This window comes from Vanacampus margaritifer, chromosome 12, assembly GCF_051991255.1.
Source record: "Vanacampus margaritifer isolate UIUO_Vmar chromosome 12, RoL_Vmar_1.0, whole genome shotgun sequence".
NCBI lineage: Eukaryota > Metazoa > Chordata > Actinopteri > Syngnathiformes > Syngnathidae > Vanacampus > Vanacampus margaritifer.
In genome coordinates this window covers 10,466,671-10,484,600 of record NC_135443.1, presented here as the reverse complement: position 1 = coordinate 10,484,600, position 17,930 = coordinate 10,466,671, and the positions used below count along the sequence as shown (strand labels likewise).

At 38.5% G+C, this 17,930-nt stretch overlaps 1 protein-coding gene across 3 annotated transcripts in view; it reads right to left on the bottom strand.

Moving 5' to 3' along the window:
• adgra1b (adhesion G protein-coupled receptor A1b) overlaps nucleotides 1-17,930 on the bottom strand; it is a 148,846-nt gene that overhangs the window by 43,070 nt on the left and 87,846 nt on the right. Inside the window, exons 1-3 of one of the 3 annotated variants that reach the window (XM_077582708.1) lie at nucleotides 14,198-14,320; nucleotides 13,905-14,115; nucleotides 13,406-13,614 (exon numbers count right to left, since the gene is read on the bottom strand). In XM_077582708.1, the coding sequence (XP_077438834.1) occupies nucleotides 13,406-13,614; nucleotides 13,905-14,115; nucleotides 14,198-14,248 (471 nt within the window). In that variant the 5' untranslated portion in view covers nucleotides 14,249-14,320. Of the gene's footprint in view, nucleotides 1-12,699; nucleotides 13,221-13,405; nucleotides 13,615-13,904; nucleotides 14,116-14,197; nucleotides 14,321-17,930 lie in introns of those variants that run through there. The other 2 variants (XM_077582707.1, XM_077582709.1) reach the window with 2 other exon arrangements.

The following is a 17,930-nucleotide window of genomic DNA, read 5'->3' as shown; positions in this document are numbered from 1 at the left end:
TCCATTGAAAATACCCCTCATATGGTATCATTCATGATAACTGTTACCATAGTGACCATATTAAAGCATTGTTGTTACCCTTGTTGGTGTTTGTTTGCTGTTAATATAGCTACATAAAAATACACAGTGGATTCACGTTAGTTGTTTGTTGCCTTTCAATCCCCCCATTTTCAGGGTGTAGGCATAGTCAGCTATATAACTACATGCTGTATGTATGCACAATGTATTTACAAACACACCTAACATTCACTGCCATTGACGGCTATAAACGTCAAAAATTCATTTGAACTATTTCTACTAGTTTAACATTTTTTTCCCACTTTTGTTAACAAGAGTATGAAAACCTAGAATTTTTTTTATTGTACATTTAGAACAGATATAAAAATGTGTGATTAATCGTGAGTTAACTAGTGAAGTCATGCGATTAAGTAAGATTACAAATTTTAATCGCCTGATGCCCCAAATTTTTAACAATCTTTTATTTTTTTAATTCATTCACTGCCATTGACGACTATAAACGTCAACAATTCATTTGAACTATTTCTATTAGTTAATTTTTTTTTCCACTCTTGTTAACAAAAGTATGAAAACCTAGATTTTTTTTATTGTACATTTAGAACAGATATAAAAATTTGTGATTAATCGTGAGTTAACTAGTGAAGTAATGCGATGAATTACAATTAATGTAATCGCCTGTCTCCCCTAATTTTTTAATCTTTTCTTTTTTAAATCTCCTCTTTAAAAAATAAATAAATAACTAGTGAAGTTATATGATTAATTACAATTAAAAAATTGAATTGCCTGTCGCCCCTAATTTTTAATAATCTCTTCTTTAAAAAAAAAAAAAAAAGAATTTATGGTAGTGAATGAGTTAAAGATCCCCTACCATTATCATCCACATGTTCCACTATATTATGCATAACATATATGTCAAAATTAATCCATGAGACATTATTAAGTTTCATGTACACAGTTTGTCGTTTGCATGCATAGCCTTTGAAAGGCGAAGGCGTGCAGAAACTAGCGGATTTAAGAGCTCTTGTGATGTAGAATCGTGACTCATTATTCAAGTACGTGCCCTTTTCGTGGTTGCCACACACCCACTCAACTCAGAAGAGTTGAGGAATAAACGGCTTTAAATTATTTTGGGAAAAACTCAGAAGCGTTTTGGCTGTGGCCAACTCAGGGGGCACTGTCGCCGGGCATAATTCTGCCGATGGCCCTTTGAAGAGACATGGTGGGCAAAATACACCCACACATCAGATAACTAACTAACCAAATAGAGGAAAGCTGTTGTCCATATTAGCAGAGACTGAATCAAAGCAAAGAAAATATGAACATATTGAATACCTCTAAATATTAAAGTAAAATCTATCATCACAGTTATAACTCATTTCTCACCCAAATTATCTTGCACACCTGATAAAATTAATCTAAAGATTACATCGCATAGCTGATCTCATTCTTTAAAATGAACCACTGATGCAACGTATTTATTTTTTTTTACAGACAACACACCCATATAACACATTACCAGAATTGACATTATTGTTTGGTTTGGAGGTTTAAGCACCTCCAAAAGGGGAGCATTTTGGAGAAAGAATGAGTCCTCAACTTGGGCGCAGTTAGAACTGGACATTAGCAACCACTGGAGTATGTCTTCTACAGGACATGTTCGGTTCAAGGGTGGCCTCTATGGGTTCAAGGGTGACTGCTGTCTGTTGCTATGATAGATGTTCTGCTTGCGCATTAGACAATATGCCTATGTTGTCACTTGTGAACAGAAACAGGACTTTTCAGTAAATGAATGAACTTCCCACTGTCACAGCCAATGTGTCATGGTGTGATTATTATCCACAACAATGCTAACATCAAAGTCTACTAATCCTATCTTCACTCAAACACCACAAATGGTTTAATGGTTTGGTTCAAAGTCTGAAAGAAGTTTTATTTTGAAATTCAGGTGTATCCTGGGCCTCTGAGAAAACATCCATCTAGGATACATGAGCAGGGAAAAAGTAAGCTACCGCCAAGTGAAATTAATTACCCCAAGATGGGACAGGCTCATTAATAAGAAATAATACTACATATTGTCTGCTGTGTCTGGTGCAGAAGTTTTATGTATTATTATTTTTTTTATAATGTGAGGAACACATGTCATAGTTTTACTTGGCTCCTTTTCAAATAGTGTAAGTAATTGAACTTGAGGTCTCAACATGTGCCAAAAAATCGCTTTCTTCAGTTTTAATGACGCTACATGACATTTTTCCAATGCCATTTTATTCATTAGATCTTTATTTGAGCTACAGATGGCAGTAATGGGCATTTAGGGGTAGAGTAAGAGACAAGGATCCAAACATTCTGCCTCCCCTCTGCCAGACAGCTGCTTGGTATTGCGTTTAGTATTATTTATCTCATGAGACATTTTCAAATATTTAGGTTCAATTATCTACAAACTTCATGGGTAAAAAAAAAAGGAGCCTCCTTGAAAAGCTCAGTTGTTCGCAAGCAAGGATGGGATGAGGTCATCAATCTACAATTACACAGAATTTAGGGATGTCATCATCTACGGGCCATAATATCATCAGAAGATTCAGATTAAATCCCTAATTAAATACTAAATGTCTGATAATAATAATATATTTCAAAATACCTTGTGTTTCAATGAAAATAAATATTTTTTTGAATGCAGCTTTATTAAGAAATATCATTACTTATTATTTGTTTAGAACAATTCTCAACATTTGCATCCCGTCACTATTAAGAAGCACCAGGCAAAAATGTCTGCTTTTTTGGACAGGGCCAAGGCATGAAATGAGATGAGAGGCTTAAAGATGCACAGCAGTAAGACAACAGATGTGGTGTTAAACGCAAAGTCAAGTCAAATTTAATGGCACGGCTTTAAGGTCTGGGATACTTTTACAGCCTTGGAAACGGCAACAAGGGAGCAGTCATCAAAGAATGTGAGCATAAACACACGCAAAAAAAAAAGAGAAGTTAAAGTTGAATTGAAATCTGGCAGTTAAACAGCATGTTCACTTTGTTTAAACCCTCTTTGATCCATACAGCAGCATACAGACTTTGTCTACTCTGGATAGACATACTGTATATACAAAAGGAACAAACCTCATTGTTCCATTTTCTTGTCTTTCACTTTCTCCTGTTCACCAACTCCTCAAAGCCCAATTCACGGTGATCTATCTTGTAGCTAACTCATGTAAACAAGCTCAGACAATCAAAAGTAATCATCTGTAATCCTCCTACAATGACACTGCACTGTTAATTGACATCGTGTTTGTCAACAAATCTCACCAGAATAGCAAAACCAATAAAGCGACCAACCTAATTAATTTTTCAATGTTTCACATTGTTTATTTACATCTTATGCTACTTTGGGTACTTGAGAATGACTTAGGGCAAAAACAACCCAAAACATTTTTCCTGCTCGTCTGACAAACACAACACAACCGTATTAGCTAAATATAAAGTACAGTATGTTTAAATTCCCAATATTTAAAAACATGCTTCGGTGCTCTAAAACATCCATTTAGGTCATTTAATATTAAACAAGGTTGCTGTTTGTGATGCCCTCCCATAATGTCTTTAACGATTACATTATGTGGAGCAAGCAGAGTACCTATCCAAAAACACAGTAAACATTGCACAGCTGATTTTTTTTTTTTTGCTTACTTGTGTTGCACTTATGACCTTTGCATGTGACTGAAGTAATATTATGAAACTCAGGAGCCTAATTTAGGTTTTCATGTGCAAAACCAGGTGTAAAATTGACGGAAAATCATCATCACTACCTTTACAAACCCCTACTTTAAATAGCTGCCTGTGCCATTTTTACATCTGTTACCCAACGTGCTACAATCTCAGTATGGCACAACATGCTTACCAACAGGTCGTGCAATCTGCTCAAGTGAACATGCAGTTTAGTACCCGCAATTCGAGATCTTTTTCAGCGCGCTTTGCACAAACTGGCATAGGTACCCTCATTTGAATTAACCTGACTGAAATGTACTTTTAAAATATAAATATTTTAAGGCTTATTCTTCTTTTTAATGGTGTTTATGCAAATAGCCAGGACTGTGGAGCACCCACCCAGTGAGTGTGAAATTAAATTTAAAAAAAATAGCATCTGCCTATTTCTAAAAATGTGCCTGTGAGTGAGCTGTTCTGCAATTCAGACCATGCATGGTAACTGCAACTTACATAATAACTGTCACACAGACTTGCACCCATTAGGGAGACCGCGGCTAGTTGTATCACTGTTTATACTTTTATCCAGTTCTTGAAATCAATATATCATATATAAACAAAATGCATACCAGTTAAAAGACAAAAGTCTTATGTATATTTTTTTGTATTCATGTCATTTTCATACTTGTGTCAGTGCAGTTATAAGCCATTACATAGAGTGGGTGAACATGTGACATGTTGCCCTACCAATGGGTAGGTTGCCACACTATATGGGGTAAGATGTCACACTAGATTTTGCAACTAATAAAATAAAACAAAGACAAAATGATCCCTTTTCTGCGTTTATTTAGCTAAATAAATTGTTTGTCATTGATCTTGAAAATTTACTATAGTCATTGTGCAAACTTTAACATAAAATATTATGAAATAGATGCATGTCCTTAAGAACTGCTGGCATGTACCGTAGGTCATAGCTCTCAGCCTCAAATGCCAGTTTTGCTTCCCTTAAACTGGAAATTTGAGATTAAATTGAATTTCAAAAAATAAAGCATTACGGTTAATGGATTCATGGATGGTTCATCATGAAACTTAAACCAGTCCATCATTGTAGTTCCATCAACAAGTGGAAACCCAAATTTTAAACAAAACCCAGCAAACTAATTTCCTCACTCTTCACACTCATCATCCAAAGGTTAATTCTAAATACAACTCAACCCCCCCCTCCCCCTCTCAAAATTCAATAAACGTGTGTTGTAAAATCATACAACCATTAAAAGGCCAAAATAAACATTGATGCCCATGATAAATGCAAACTTCTGACAACAACTGTATACACCATTTGACTAAAATTTGAAGGGCTTTTAATAGCCCTTGTTAAAAGATAGCTACCCTTTGCGCCTGTCACATTATCATCCCCTCTTGAAATTACGTAACACTCATTTTCTACTGTTCTTATCTTCCTCGTAAGAGTGCACATTGCATCAATAGCGGCCCCTAATTAAAAGCCCAGCAACCAGTCACAGCTCTCCAACTCTTAGAGTTGATTCAAAAAGACAACTGCAGGCCTTGTCTGCACTCTCCCTGCATGTGAAATATTATCTTTTATTAAGTGACTTGTAGGTTGAATGCCAAAGGTCATGCTGATCATGATTGGTTGTGCCAGAAAAGAACGTCGTGTGCTGGCTAATAACGGTTTTCAAGTCTGTTATGGAAATGAGAGTCACCTTTAGCCCTTCTCTGCCTTTTGAGTTTTTAAGCAGGGAACCGCAGAGCGATATAGTGCAGCAGTCACGGGCCAGGGTCAATTAAATGGGACAGAAGGAGCCCAAACATGGCTGCCAAAGGGTTTGATCAACTTCTAGACCGACTTAACAGAGTGGAGGAGGGGGTGACTAACTCGTAATGTGTTTGTCTTGATTAAAGCACACATATACAGTAACCCAATTAAATGGCAGTGGCAAAAAAGTCAAACAGAGACACAGAGGGGGAAGGCAGTTTACGCAGTATGCCCTCATTTCTAGCAGTCTTCCTCTGGGGCTCACAGCTGACTTGGGAGCAGCTGGTGAGATGGCAGGTGGTACAAGTAACGCCACTATTAGCTTAACTTCATTTCTCAGTAGCGTGGTTGTAGCGTTGACATTTTTAACATCAAATAGCTTTTCACGTTGCGATAATGCGGTAGCGTTCACAGATGCTACATTGTTCACAGATGCTACATTGTTCCAGCCACTCAAAAAGCTTTCTTCTGTTTGACATTGCGTATTATGGAGCTATATCTTTGCGCTGGAATTCGCCCTAGATGCCAGTTCTTGCTAACTTTGCGGACACAGCTGAAGACAACTGCTGTCAACAGCTAACAACAATCACCAGCGCTAGTTATCAGTACTCAGCAAACATCAATGGGCTAGTGTGCGCGCTGCGGATGACGGCTGCGCGGTGACCTCACTTTACGTGCACGAGCCTCGGCACTTGTTCCGAATGTGGCCGAGGTAAGACACATATGCCGCTCTCTCCCATTGGTGTTATATGAATTGGGTCGCACCATGTTATTGAGTGTATTGTTAAGGATGCTTTGCGTGCTTACTAGCTGGCGTTGTGCTCGCTATGCGACATTTTTCAAGCCGTGGTCCGTCGTTGAATGGAGCTAATGCTGCTAACGTTAGTTAGCGCGCCTTTTACTAAGATTTGCTTTTGACCTCCAGGAGAGCTGACGAGGACGTCGCGTCGCGGGTGTGCACACTCGTTGCTCTTTCATGCACACAGGCCGCTGTGCAAAATAAATGCGCAGTAAGACCAAATTCAATTCCATTTGTTGAAAACACAACACAACGCAGAGGAAAGCCGCCCCCCGCGGGTTACACTAACATAGCACTAAATGGAGACATGTTTTTGCAGTAACTCCGGCCTAAAATGCCCAAAAAGTATTTTGTGTTTTAGATGCTACAATCAGCTTAAGTATCTTATTTGTAGTTTAGCTTTGACTGTAGTTTATGTCACTTTATTTCTCTGGTAGGTAGCTAGCTTCAGTATAGTTAAGCCATGTTTAATGTAGAATAGCTTGTAGCTTAGCTCACTACATTTTCAAATGCTAAAAATGTATTTCCTCCACTCCACCGCCTAAGTAGCTTTGTTGTAGTTTAGCTACTTTTGTCATTTGAATGTAGTTAGGTAGCTAGCTTCAGTAGGCTATAGTTAAGCCATGTTTAATGTATAATAGTTTGTATCTTAGCTCACTCCATTTTCAAGTAGCTTGCCCAACACTGTGTGGGGGTGCCATTGAATTTAGACACTTTCACATTGGTTCATGTATCTGTTCAATGTTACCTCAGTTGCAAGTAGACTAGAATCTAGGGCTGGGCAATAAATCGAATTAATTCGATTAATCATTATTTTGAAAATCGAATTGTTGAAAATTTGCTCAATCGGGAAATCGAGTTTTGTCTTCTGGATTATTAAAAGCTATTGTTCTTAAATTCTATGACATCCAAATGTTATTGTGAGTTGTAATTTTGGCAGAATACTGGATGGGTGGTTTACAAGACATGTTTACAATAGCTACCATCTATTTTTTAAATAAATGAAACCTTTAAATAAATGTTAGTTGGGTTTATTAGATTAAAATAAATTAAAATCATAATCGTCCTGAATGTCTAGAAGAAAAAAAAAGATTTTATTTTTTGGCCATATCGTGCAGCCCTACTAGAACCCTTCCAATACCTGGTTACCATTTACACATTTATGTCCACAGCAACACTGGAATCCATGACCCTCAGGCTCCTAAACTCAAGGTCTGATTATAAATTAGCTACTGCCGCGTCATACAACAGAACAGCCAAGCTCCAGTAATACGATTAGCAATAGTTTTCTTTCTACACTGATTTGCTTTCAGTTCACTTCCAGATGAGATGAGATTCAATACAATAGCTGTATCGGAAGTCCTGCCTTTAGAAATATATCACAGAAATACTATTTTTTTTATATTCTTGCTGTTTATTATTGTGCACTGCATCATACAGAGCGCTATTTCTGCCCTCTATACCCTCTGATGTACAAACCCAACTTTGCTTGTGAACAACTAAGCCTTTCGGGGATGCTCTTTTACTACCCAATCATGACACTCACGTATTTCCAACTAGCTTGTTCACCTGCGGAATGTTCCAAATAGGTGTATGGCTACAAATGAGGATATTATTAGGTACAAATACTAAACCAAATTGAGTCTACGACATTGGCTTTCATAGCATTTTGATCAGCAAATAATTTTAAAATTAGGAATGGGCCTCTCTGCAACTCCAGCTGGCAGCTTGTTAGTGACTATTTATAATTGGTGTCAAACACTTGACGCAAACAATTTCCTTTTTTTTGCCACTCAAAAGCATAAACAATAAACAGTGCTATTGGAATCTTCCATCAGACTACCGTAGGAGTTTGCATAATTTGGATAACAATTGTTTATTAAAGCAGCAATCTACAAAAAAAAAAAAAAAAAGCTTTGATACATTGTTTTCATAGCTCTAAAATGATTACACAGGGAAAAAACTGCATGCTCTATGTGGCCGTCTGTTTTGGAAGAAGTCTGGAGATGGAGAGGGATCGCTGGATGCGACGCACCCTTTGCCCTTTCACACCAAAGCACAGCTGCAGGCAGCGTTTTCAGATAAATGAGCCACAGCTACAGTATGTTGATGTGACATAACACACAGCTAAAGATGATTGGTGAATGGTTGTTAAGTCGGAGGATGGCGAGAAGGCTGCATGGCTGCCTACTCACATTTGAAACAATTGCGAATGAGAGCGCAGCATAATAGTGCCAATGCTTAGCGGCAAACAAAAAAAAAAAAACATTGTGAGTAACTGATTACTCATGTCCTCCAAAAAGTCTTTTATTTTCAGTCAGCGGAATATATAATGTAATTTTCCGCTACACAAAGAGACTTATTCTACTAAAATACTAAAAAGAATCAATTGTAGCCATTTGGAGGTTTGCTACAATTATTTGTCTTTAGCCTGAGCTTTGATACCTTTGCCAAGTGCAAAAGCGTGAGGGTGGGAGGTATTGTTTTGATTGCTAATGGTCTTGTGTATTAGTTATGACAAATGCTAGACAAACAATATCTATGAAACTTGGTGGAGGCGTTTGTGTGTGTTGGAGAGCCAAACTCGTAATATTTTTGAGAACATTTGTCTCTAAAATGAAGATAGTTGCAATGGAACGGAATCCTCCAAAGCATCAAAACGAGGTATGGTCTTGATTCTAAGTCATCCTTCTATGCAGGACCAAGACCCCTTTTAGATGGTGGGAGGAAACCGGAATTGCGTGCGTGCCTCAAGGTAATTCCGTGACTTGCACTACAACCTGCTGATTGTCAAATACAGAGCTTCCATCTTTCTTTCTTTCTTTTTTTTTTTAACTCTTCAACCTTCGTCTGGTTTCTGCTACTCAAGGTTGCCTTGCATGCTTATTAATACGCTTTACTAATTTTACTTGAGGAACTCAGCTTAGAAATTAAGAGTAGACAATTACAAAGGTGAAACTGAAATTCAAAGACTTTCAGTAAATATATATTTGGTTGCATGAGCAAAACATCTGTAGTAAAACAAATCTCACGCTTTCTCTTTCCTTTCCAATAGAGCAACTTTAAACACACAAGGGCAAAAGATACAGACTGTTTCCTAAATATATATATATTTTTAACAAAGTAACTGTTTTTTGGGTTGCTTCTATTTTTCTTGCCGCTTGATCTTTACAGTGCCACAAGACATGATTATCAAACTCTCAAACGGAATCATAAATTCTGTCTTTAAAAAGGGTGAGGGATGTGTTACACACAAGGAGGAAAACACAAACATTCCGTGCCTTGAGGTATCAACTTAATCAAACACTGCATTTAGCAGTTTTATAAGAAATGGGTGAACATGAAAAAAAAAACACAGCAGTCAACATGTTTGATATGACATCTAAAAAGCAATGCTAGCTTAAGCAAAGTTTTTGGTGTATACTTTCAACTCCAATGGAAGGACATACAGGCCAAGACAGTTCAATTGGATTTACTATTTTTACCCATCAGGATCCCTGATTGTAGCCGTTTGTAGATTTTGCATGTGACAAATTTTGTTGGTGAGAATGGATTTTTCAGATGTGGTGATCACAACAACCAAGGGCTTCATCAAATACATCTCAGTAATTGCATTAATGAATTTTGAGCGTCCGTCATTTGGCAATCGTCAACAGTCGGGACACCATTCCGTCATCATCAATCCGTCAATAGTTCAAGCCAAACCGTCAAACCGTCATTTGTCGACTGCTCAGCAAAATGAGCGTCCGTCAATGTTTCCGCCATTCGTCAATCTGTCAGCAAAATGGGACATCCATCAATGACCTTCCGTTAATACTTAGTTTGTCAATTTTTCAAAGTTTATAGTCCATCGACAACAAAATGGCCGTCAAATATTGACGGAATGCCCGACTCTGGTATCTTAACAGTGCAGTTCTACACCATTGCAAACAACAAACACATAACGGGAAATGAATACAATTTAAAGTGTCAAAACAAAAGGGAACATTCAAATTGACCTGTTAAGTCGATAAGTATATACTAAGAATATAATGACGTCAGTAAAATACTGTGTACCATTTGATAGATCAACATAGATCAATTCCGAGTCAGAAAGCTTTCTGATTGTTTGTTTGCTTTAGTCATGTATATATTCTGTATACATGAAAAAAATCACATTTCTAATTTGCATCTCGAGATGAATATGTTTAATAAAAAAACAAAAAACTGTCATATATGGAGAAAACTCTTGGGGGATGGTATTTAATCTATTATCCAGGTTTAGCTCGATCCCTGGACTAGCTGCACGCTAAAGAGGGAAGTGAACAAATTACAAATAGCAACTCACTCTCACACACCTGAATGATTGACCACAGCACACCTTGAACTCACCACACCAAAAAAAAAAAAAAAAAAAAAACCTACAGCTGCTGGTGTTGTTTTTGAGAAACAACATTCTGAAACACCACAAATATAATGTTATTGAACCAAAGATAAAAAGGAAAACGCAGATAGCCCTGGACACTGTAACTTAGGCCGCCACTCATGAAAGCTCGTTGCATCAAACACTTCCAGCATTAACCACAAGACTTCCCAGAAGACTCATCCACACCAGATGAATTTGATTACCTATGATCCTGTTACTATGCCTGTGTTTCCACAGCAATTATCCAACCCACCCCATGAAAGGACATTCTCATCTTCATAGTTATGATTGAATACCAGTTGTTGAAGTCGGCATATTCATGACATTATATGACTGAATAAATAAGCAATGACTAATTAACATATCTGCACTTCTCAGCGACCTTTTAAGCATACGGAAGACGCAGCAGAGGTGTGTTTTGGTTGGTGTGCGGGGCGCATAGAAGCTTGTCACAGTGATGGAGACAAATGACGAGGCTGCATTGCTGTAAACGAGTGAGTCAGCCCTCCCTGCAGACAGACAAGGCCACGGAAGACAGGGGGGAGATGAGGGGAAAGGCATGGGAACTGTTCATGGTGCTGAAATTTGGAACGGCTCATTAGAATTCAAGGGGAGGACACATTGGGGCAAGCTGTCCTAACATAGCTGTGTGTTGAATAATTGGTGTGACTGTGTAACAGGTTACAAAAAAAAAACTAATTACACACAGGCACAGACAAACAGCCCTTAATGAGGTATTTACAATTTCGACTCGGGATCAAAACGTGGGGACTGTGTATTTCTTTCCGATCCCAGGTCCAAGAGAATATCAAGGAAGTACTTTTATTTCCCCCATAAAGCTTCAGTAAGTCCCCAGGGACAATTGTAGTGGGTTGTTAAGTTATAGGTGACATCCATGATCCACCTCACACACAAACACATAATAACAGACCACACATGATCGAAATCCGCAAAAATACCCCTTCTTTGGAATTACAGGTACTTTGCTGTATCACTTAGAGACACAGTATGTGATCCCACTACATTGTGAAAGTGATGTAACTGCTGTTTGTGGTATAAATCACAATCATGCTTCTTATTGCTTTACTGTCACAGCAATGGAACTAATTTTACAGCAAGTTGACCTGATTTTCCTCGAGGAGCACTGTAGCAGCGAAATAGGGTGGTATTATTCCCTTACACTCACTATGCCTATTTTGTAATAAATTGCTTTAAACGGACAACTCGGGCCAGCATTCTAAGGAAATGCTCGAGCGTGACATGACAAGATTAAGCAACAGGTCCAGTGCTGGCAAAAGCCTTCCAAGCAAATACGTCTTTTATAGAGATTGCTGCAAAAAGAAACAATATTTTTTTGGGGGGGGGGGGGAGGGGGGGGGAATGAAAGCAAAGGGTGCGTGATGTCACAGGTCTGTTAACAGGGGTCTTTTTCGCGGGCACTGCAGAGACCAGGCGGGTGTGGTGACTGCATTCACCGACGCGCAATCACCAAACGCAAAATCCTTCCAGCAGCAAACCGTTGCGATGCACACACTTCTAACTAACCACACCACGTCTGCCCATTACACGACGGACATGTATTGAAGTTCACGTCGCTGATTAGAAGCAATAAAATCGTCAAAACGTCGCGGTAAATCCCACTCGAGCTGCACGATAAACGCGCGCCTCCCAAAGCCGGTATTTCCGTGAAAAATGCACGCAATTACAATATGACATCTGCTTCGATCTAGTAACAGTTTAGTATTCTCCGTGGACACCACACGCGCTCATACCCCCCCCCCCCCTCCCTACACACACACACACACGCACACACACACACTCAACACCCAGCAGCACCACCACCACCCCGAGAGCACACGTTGCATGTATAGCCACACTTTGTCATTCCTATGCGGCGTTTTCCAGCCATCTTATTTCCAACAAGCTCATAAAATATGCAGGTAAACGGCAACTTGGAAAGCAGCGACAAGCATCTCAAGCACATCCCTTTTTCACGCTCCGCTGAGAACTGACCTCCCAGTCTAACGAATCCCACTCTTCGGTAAACATCCGGAGGATTTCTTTTCATCCAAAAAATAAAATAAATAATAATCAGAGCAGGTGCAAAAGCGGCGCTGTGCATGGAGCGACTCGGGCGATGCGATTGCCGGTTGCGCTTGGGTTATTATCCTTATGAAATCAGCGTGAAGAGGGGACGTCGTCTGGAGGAGGCATCTCGCCGGCGTCGAGATCAACTTGAGCGGCACAAATGAGCCATGCTAGGCTTCATAGTCCAACATTTTCTCTCGGCGCGATGGTTGCGACCAATTAAAACACCACTTGCGCTCCAAGGCGAATAGCTCCTGACAAGGCGCTCCTTCCCTCTCAGACCTTCTCTTCCTATTCTCTTTATGCGGGAGAGGAAAAAAATGCAGCCTCAATAATAATAATAATAATAATAAAAAGCGATTCCTGATTTTCGGGATATTTAGAGCATTTTGCATATGCACAGTATTTAAAAAAAAATAGATATAATCCACGAATTGGACGATTCTGCGCAGAAAGACACCCAACAAAGAAGGCTTTTAAATGCACTCCTCATGAAAGCTTTCACAACACGTGACACCAGCTATTCTTTATTGGGAAACGATGTTTTCCACCCATAATAGGCTCGAAGAAGTAGAATAGGAAGGGGGAGGGTGCTACCATGAATGACACTGCCATCTCATACACTACTCACCATGAGCACGGCAAAGTTATTAAGATGGGTGCAGTGAATGGTGGTCGTGTTTCCACCGGAGCCTGTTATGTGGCAGCCCTCTGCCCTCCAGCCACCATGTCCATCCAGCAGGTCAAAGTCCCAATAGGCTGCGGTGGGCTCTACCCCCAGTGCGAAGTGCCTGAGTGCAATAGTGACGGAGTGCACGGCGCTCCCCAGGCTGCAGCCATCTGCAGGAAGAAAGAAAGCAATCTATTCTGTACAGGAAACCTAAAACTAGTTTGAAATCAAACAAAAAGTGTGAGTTTAACACGCATGCAAAGACACGTATGAAATAGAGCATGATGCAGAAGCAAAAGTGCAATGCGGTGGTGCAAAAATAGATAAATAAATCAGAGACACATGTGGCGTAGTTTTTATTTGGGAGGCGAATGAGAGCAAACATTTTAAGCATGTGACGCGGCAACAAGAACGAGCGATGACATATACCGGCACGATGGTCAAATGGATTTCCTCTTACCTAATTTGGTGAAAGCAACTGGTGTTGACACGCTCCTGCGCTTCCCATCGTCCGCGAGATTGGACGAATTCCCCGTGCACGGGAAGAGTTTGCCATTGCGGAATACGATGAACTGCAGCCTGCAAGTGGAGTTATCAACAGATTGCAAGGCAGAGGAGGAGGTGTGCGGAGCAGCCAGAGGTAAATGGATGGAGGCGACTGCCACGGAGTTCTGCGGATTGAACGCACACAAGATGAACATTTAGTAATCGTGTCCCCAATTTGCGTAGGAAGACGTGAAAAAAAAAACTCACATAAAACAAAAAAAGATCAATAGATTTGTTATCCTCTATGGAAGAGACCATAAAACACAAGAGACCAAGGCAGTGAGAATCCCTTTTGAAGCGTGCCTATTTAGTCAGACTCCCTGCCGCAGAGGTGGAAATGGTTCTTACCATTTCAGCTTGAGGGCACATCAGCACTGCCGTTTGATTTAAAGAGACAACTGGTCTGACTTTATCTTCTTTTCACGTGTTGAAGCAAAACAAAGTCCCCCCCCAAAGAAAGCGGTTGACACTGAGGGGGTTTGAGTGAAACACAATGATGGAGGTATATACACACGCACCATCATTGAACCAGGTGACATAAAAATGTATTTCTTATTGATTTGCTTGGGGCTGCATTTTTAGTATGCATCCATTTGTAATGATGATTTGACGAGTTGTAACTATTAACACATGACATGACAGAAGTCAGGCAGCACTGAGTTTGTCGCTTGCACTTCCTCATCGTTGAGAGGTTCAGAGTTCAAATTTTGCCTCCAGCCTTCCTGTAAGGAGATTGCATTCTCACCCGTGCCTGGGTGGGTTTTCTGCAGGGACACAGCCTTCTCCCGCATTCCAAAAAACATGTATGATAGGTTAATTGAGGACGACAGATGTATAAGTGTTAGCCTGCACGTGCCAGGGCCGTCACTAGGTTTCATGGACCGGGGGGCCAAGCACCCCGAAGATACACAGGGTATGAGAGAACATATCGCACAATTTATAAACAGCTAAATATAAGACTGGGGGATTATTTTGCAATGTTTTATACAGATCAAACAAAAATGCAATACTGTATGTAGATTTGAGGCCACATTACATTTATTGTGTCATTTCGGTTAGTTTTGTATAAACGAGTACACAAACACAGATATGCTTACAGCATTACTAACTAAAACTAAGGATGTCCTGAATAAGAAATCATTATACACATTATATTGTTCATTATTATTACCATATCTGACCTATTGTGTGGAAATCTGGGGAAACGCATCTAAAACAAATACCGATCCTGTATTTAAACTACAAAAAAGAGCCAAAATAATTATAAATCGATCAAAATATCCAGAGCCATCTCATTCTCTATTTATTTAATCAAATACAATGAAATTCTACGACTTAGTTTAATTTAAAATAGCACAAATAATGTATAAAGTAAACAACAATCTACTCTGCCACAGTACTCAGAAGCTGTTTGAAATTAGAGAGAGTCCTTACAACATAAGGGGTACAAGTGTTTACAAAAAAACAAAACAAGAACAAATATTAAGCAAAGGTGTGTTTCTGTAAAAGGCGTTAATTTGTGGAATGATTTTGGAACTGACCTGAAAAGATGTCAGTCACTTGCTGAATTAAAAAAGTGGTTTAAAAGCAAAGTAAAAAAAAATCATCAGTCATGAGATGTTAAAAATTTACATAAGCTGTAATTTCTTTGGATGCATCGGTATGAGTGTAATGAAAATTGTATATGTGAGTATGAGGATGTAATTTATATATGTGTATGTATATATATATATATATATAAACAGTATATAAATATATATATAAATATATATATATATATATATATATATATATAAATATATATATATATATAAATATAAATATATATATATATATAAATATATATATATAAATATATATATATATATATATATATATATATATATATATATAAATATATATATATATATATATATATATATAAATATATATATATATATATATATATATATATATATATATATAATACATAAATAAATAAATAAAAAAACAACTGTGTCACATTTGCAGGTACATTTACCATCGACACTGGAGTGCAGTTGTAATTACCTCGGGGAATCGAGTGGTAATTATTCGTCGTCCATTACATTACACAGCCGTCGAAATTTTCAACATCCTCATTGTCTACAAACCAACATATTTCTTAACAATATGACACTGTCGACTAGTTCGAAGTGCTCCCGCGCCGTCGTCAGTCACCGTCATTTATTTCATAACTCCCACAAATCTGCGTTAGCCATAAATGCTCAAATAAAATTCCAAGACATGCTACGAGGCCCATGTCACCCTCTTGTGTATATTCTGATGCATTTCATCGGCTAAGAGACCAAGAATTGGTCAAAACAAAATAAAATGACGCATCCGCTCTCCCGGCTTTAAAGGTAGAAGAGCGCTAGAGCGCTCCCGGCTCTAGTGGTAGAAACGCGGTAATGCGCTCCCAGCCTTAATGGGTCAATGAAGACTTATTTTCTTGTAAAACATTCACATAGTATGTCCATATTTAATTTTCGATGCTTTTAGTTAGTTGTTCTAATAATGTTTTCATAAGATGAGCAACACACACTTGACACCATCTGAACCAAATAAAACTATCTTGATCTCATCAGACCACACCACATGGTGCCAGTGAGCGCGCGAGTGCTGTAATACTAGATTTAACACACCTGCTCCCTATTCACACCTGAGACATTGGAACACTCACGAGTCACATGACACTGGAGAAGGAAAAGGACTAACTGTGCTCAATCTGGATTTTCACTTAGGGGTGTACTCACTTTTGTTAAATTTAAACTTAATTATATAAGCTGCACACCGACTATTTTTCATTGTGTCAAAGTATCATTTGAAAATAAAAATCAAATATCAGCAGACATTTGAGGGGGGGTGTACTCACTTTTGTGATATATACACATATTACGTGTTTAACAAAAATCAGATTCAAATCAGCTCTCGAGCCTGCGTTCAGATTGGGAATGAAATGCTCACAAGCTGTCGCACTCATCTGAAGCTCATCATGAGAAAAAGCGGCACAGAGATGTGGAAACATTTCGCAAAAACCGCGGCAAGCCAAAAGATACTAGAAACTAAGTCTACAAAGCTTGATATAAAGCCTCACAGGCAAACATCTCGCTGAACAGCACCATCAATTAAAGACTTCAAAGAGCGACAGGTAAGCAAACGTGATGCATTTAAATGACTTACCTTAGTTAAAATTTGCTTGATCTCAATTTCGGACCCACGGTATTACACGGGATGTTTATAAATAAATGTAATAAATATAATATTTGAGATTATTTTATTTGAACTTATATAAGATATTATAACTATATAAGATTTATTAATATATTTTTCCGAGTAGAATTGTGCCTGTGTTTTCTCCTGTGCTTCACTTAAATTCATATCGGGATGCCTCTTTGAAGGTGCATTAACATGTTTGGCATGACTTGCGGAGGTCTTTTGAAGCACTTAGGGTAAACAGTCTGGGGTCTTGTCGACTACATAATTTTCATTTCTGTTCTCAACCGGTTCGCCGTAAAGCTCCCATACTGCTGACCTAAATGAGCTTCGAGGGCCAGCAATTTCAGGCTTATTAATCGTACTAGCAGCCATGTCTTTTTCTCTTCTCCGGTCCGCTTCACTTAGTTTATTGTGTAGTGAACCACAGCTATGCTCAGAAGGCCAGAAGTCACATGACACGTAGTTGGTGGAGGCTGGCTGAAGAAATGTATCCTATACAGTCAGGGATTATGTTTTTTTTTTTTAATTGCCTAATTTTGTATCATTGTGAGCTCTTATGGCTGTTTCTGGAACAGAGGTTCAAACTCTGGGAGTTGGAGATATATATATATATGGATATATATATATATATATATATATATATATATATATATGTGCATATATATATACTGTATATATGTGCATATATATATATATATATATA